We start from the raw sequence: 3,069 nt of genomic DNA on the forward strand, positions 1-3,069 counted from the left end.
CAAGACGTTCAGCTTCTTCTCTTTTCGCAAGACGTTCAACTTCTTCCCTTTTCGCAAGACATTCAGCTTCTTCCCTTTTCGCAAGACGTTCAGCTTCTTCCCTTTTCGCAAGACGTTCAGCTTCTTACTTTTTTGCAAGAGGTTCAGCTTCTTCCCTTTTTGCAAGACATTCAGCTTCTGCCTTTTTCGCAATCCAATCAGCTTCTTCCTTTTTTGCAAGACGTTCAGCTTCTTCCTTTGTCGCAAGACATTCCGCTTCTTCCCTTTCCGCAAGATGTTTAGCTTCCTCCCTCTCCGCAAGACGTTCAGCTTCTTCCCTTTCCGCAAGACGTTCAGCTTCTTCCCTTTTCGCAAGATGTTCAGCTTCTTCCCTTTTCCTAAGACCTTCAGCTTCTTCCCTTTTCGCAATATGTTCAGCTTCTTCCTTTATTGCTAGAGGTTCAGTTTCTTCCCTTTTCGCAAGACGTTCAGCTTCCTCCCTTTCCGCAAGACATTCAGCTTCTGCCTTTTTCGCAAGACATTCAGCTTCTTCCCTTTTCCCAAGACATTCAGCTTCTTCCCTTTTCTCAAGAAGTTCAGCTTCTTCCTTTTTTGCAAGAGGTTCAGTTTCTTCCCTTTTTGCAAGAGGTTCAACTTCTTCCCTTTTCGCAAGACATTCAGCTTCTGCCTTTTTCGCAAGACATTCAGCTTCTTCCTTTTCACAAGACATTCAGCTTCTTCCTTTTCACAAGACGTTCAGCTTGTTCCCTTTTCACAAGACGTTCAGCTTCTTCCTTTTTTGCAAGACATTTAGCTTCTTCCCATTCAGGAAGACATTCAGCTTGTTCCTTTTTTGCAAGACGTTCTGCTTGTTCCCTTTTCGTAAGACATTCAGCTTATTCCCTTTTTGCAAGACGTACAGCTTGTTCCCTTTTCGCAAGACGTTCTGCTTGTTCCCTATGAGCAATGCGCTCAGCTTGTTCCCTTTACGCAATACATTCAGCTTGTTCCCTTTTCGCAAGAAGTTCAGCTTGTTCCCTTTTTGCAAGACGTTCAGCTTGTTCCCTTTGCGCAAGACGTTCAGCTTGTTCCCTTTTCACAATCGTTCAGCTTCTTGCTTTTTCGCAAGACCTTCCGCTTCTTGCTTTTTCGCAAGACGTTCAGCTTCTTTCATTTTTCGCAAGACGTTCAGCTTCTTCCTTTTTTGCAAGACGTTCAGCTTCTTCCCTTTTTGCAAGACGTTTAGCTTGTTCCCTTTTCGCAAGACGTTCAGCTTGTTCCCTTTTTGCAAAACGTTCAGCTTGCTCCCTTTGCTCAAGACGTTCAGCTTATTCCCTTTTCGCAAGACGTTCAAGATGGTTTTCTTCCCGCCGATTTTCTAGCTCCTTTGACACAAAATTATGAACGTCCTCACCTTCACTCTCCAACTTTACCCCCACCTCCATTAGGTTTTTCAAAAGTTCGTATTCAAGACATTATATAACACCTATTACTCGTCAACAAGAACAAACAATGAGAACTTCCTGAGTCTGGGCACCAAATGTCATGGGGTTGATTGTTCAAAAGACGAGTAAACATATACACAATTCATATATAAAGAATATATTAACAATAGATAGGATATCAGTCATGATAATGAAATAAATATTAACGAAAGAACAAGACATACAATTATAGATTTTTGAATCATAACAAAAAGACAATACAAACACGGAATAGATAAAAAAAACTTCTGTAATAAGCTATAACAGCACACAAAATTACATGACTGAAAATCTCTAAAGGTCCGACTTTGGTCACTTAATCAGTCACAGATTTCTTTAATCTTGATTCCCAGGGTGGGACTTCACGATATTAGGGCGAGGTAAACTTTCGAGGTCAGGTGTTGCTTAGGCATAGTATCCAAGTTCAGGTGTAAAGTTATTCCTTGTCGCAAGAATTACGGTAATCCAGTACATTAAAGGTGTTTGAAGATCGAAGATATTCAGATGTATCTCCGCGGAGGTAACAAAGTTACCGAAGGAAATGGCAGTTAATCCAGAGGACGTCTGTCTTCCACTTAAGGACCATCTCAAACCACACCATTGGAAAAAGTCTGTGATATGACGTCACTCTTTTTGTCTCCCAAGGATCATCAAAACACACTAAACTGTTCCTGACAAAAGTGAGGAAAACTAGAAACAAAATGCATAAACTAAAGAACACCAAATTAAATCATGAACCATTTCAAATGTTTATGAAATTACTTTAATTAATAAAGTAATGAATATACTTCAAAGTAGAAAGTGACAGATTGTTTATCAAACTAAAGAATAATAGAAACATAATACAAACGTATGTACAAGCAATATCCTAAAGAGGGGAAGAAATAAATTTTTTTATGAAGATCTGGAGATATCTTCGAAAAAACATGATACTAAATTTCAGTGCTAAAGTAGGTAAAAGGAAGAGAGAAGAATCAGCAATATATATATATATATACATATATATATATATATATATATATATATATATATATATATATATATATATATATATATATATATATATATATATATATATATATATATATATATATATATATATATATATATATATATATATATGATAGATCGATATACAGATATATAGATTGATATGTAAATAAACCTCAACTTCATAAAAATATTACTTGACTCATCAATGAAGATTCTACAATTACTGAAGCGATTCCTTGTTCACCTTCAGGCTTCTATATCAACAGTCTTAGAATTTACTTTTATTATGAAACGCAAATTACAGATGAATCTTTCGGGAGAGAAACAAGATAACTTCTGCGTTCTAATAAGTGATAAGCTTACGACATGTCTTCGAAATAATAGTATTTTAGTGATTAGAATACTATGAAATATCAAATTCTCCAAATATTATCCATAATTATAGTTATGACCTATATATCAGCAGTTGGTGAATTTCAGAATTATGTTTTGTAATTCATGGCTATTAAACAGAATTTTGGACGATATATCCATGAAGTTGATTTATTGTTAAAACTGCTCTTTCACATATCAAGAAAAAGAATGAGAAACTAACATTATCTAAATATTCCTC

At 36.0% G+C, this 3,069-nt stretch overlaps 1 protein-coding gene across 1 annotated transcript in view; it reads right to left on the minus strand.

Annotated features, from left to right (window-relative positions):
• The window catches only part of LOC137649408 (uncharacterized), a 1,265-nt gene extending 556 nt beyond the window's left edge, over window positions 1-709 (minus strand). Inside the window, exon 1 of the mRNA XM_068382397.1 lies at window positions 129-709. Within this exon, the coding sequence (XP_068238498.1) occupies window positions 129-709 (581 nt within the window). The remainder of the gene's footprint in view (window positions 1-128) is intronic.
• Window positions 710-3,069: the final 2,360 nt, after the last annotated feature.

Source organism: Palaemon carinicauda, chromosome 11 (assembly GCF_036898095.1).
Source record: "Palaemon carinicauda isolate YSFRI2023 chromosome 11, ASM3689809v2, whole genome shotgun sequence".
NCBI classification, from domain to species: domain Eukaryota; kingdom Metazoa; phylum Arthropoda; class Malacostraca; order Decapoda; family Palaemonidae; genus Palaemon; species Palaemon carinicauda.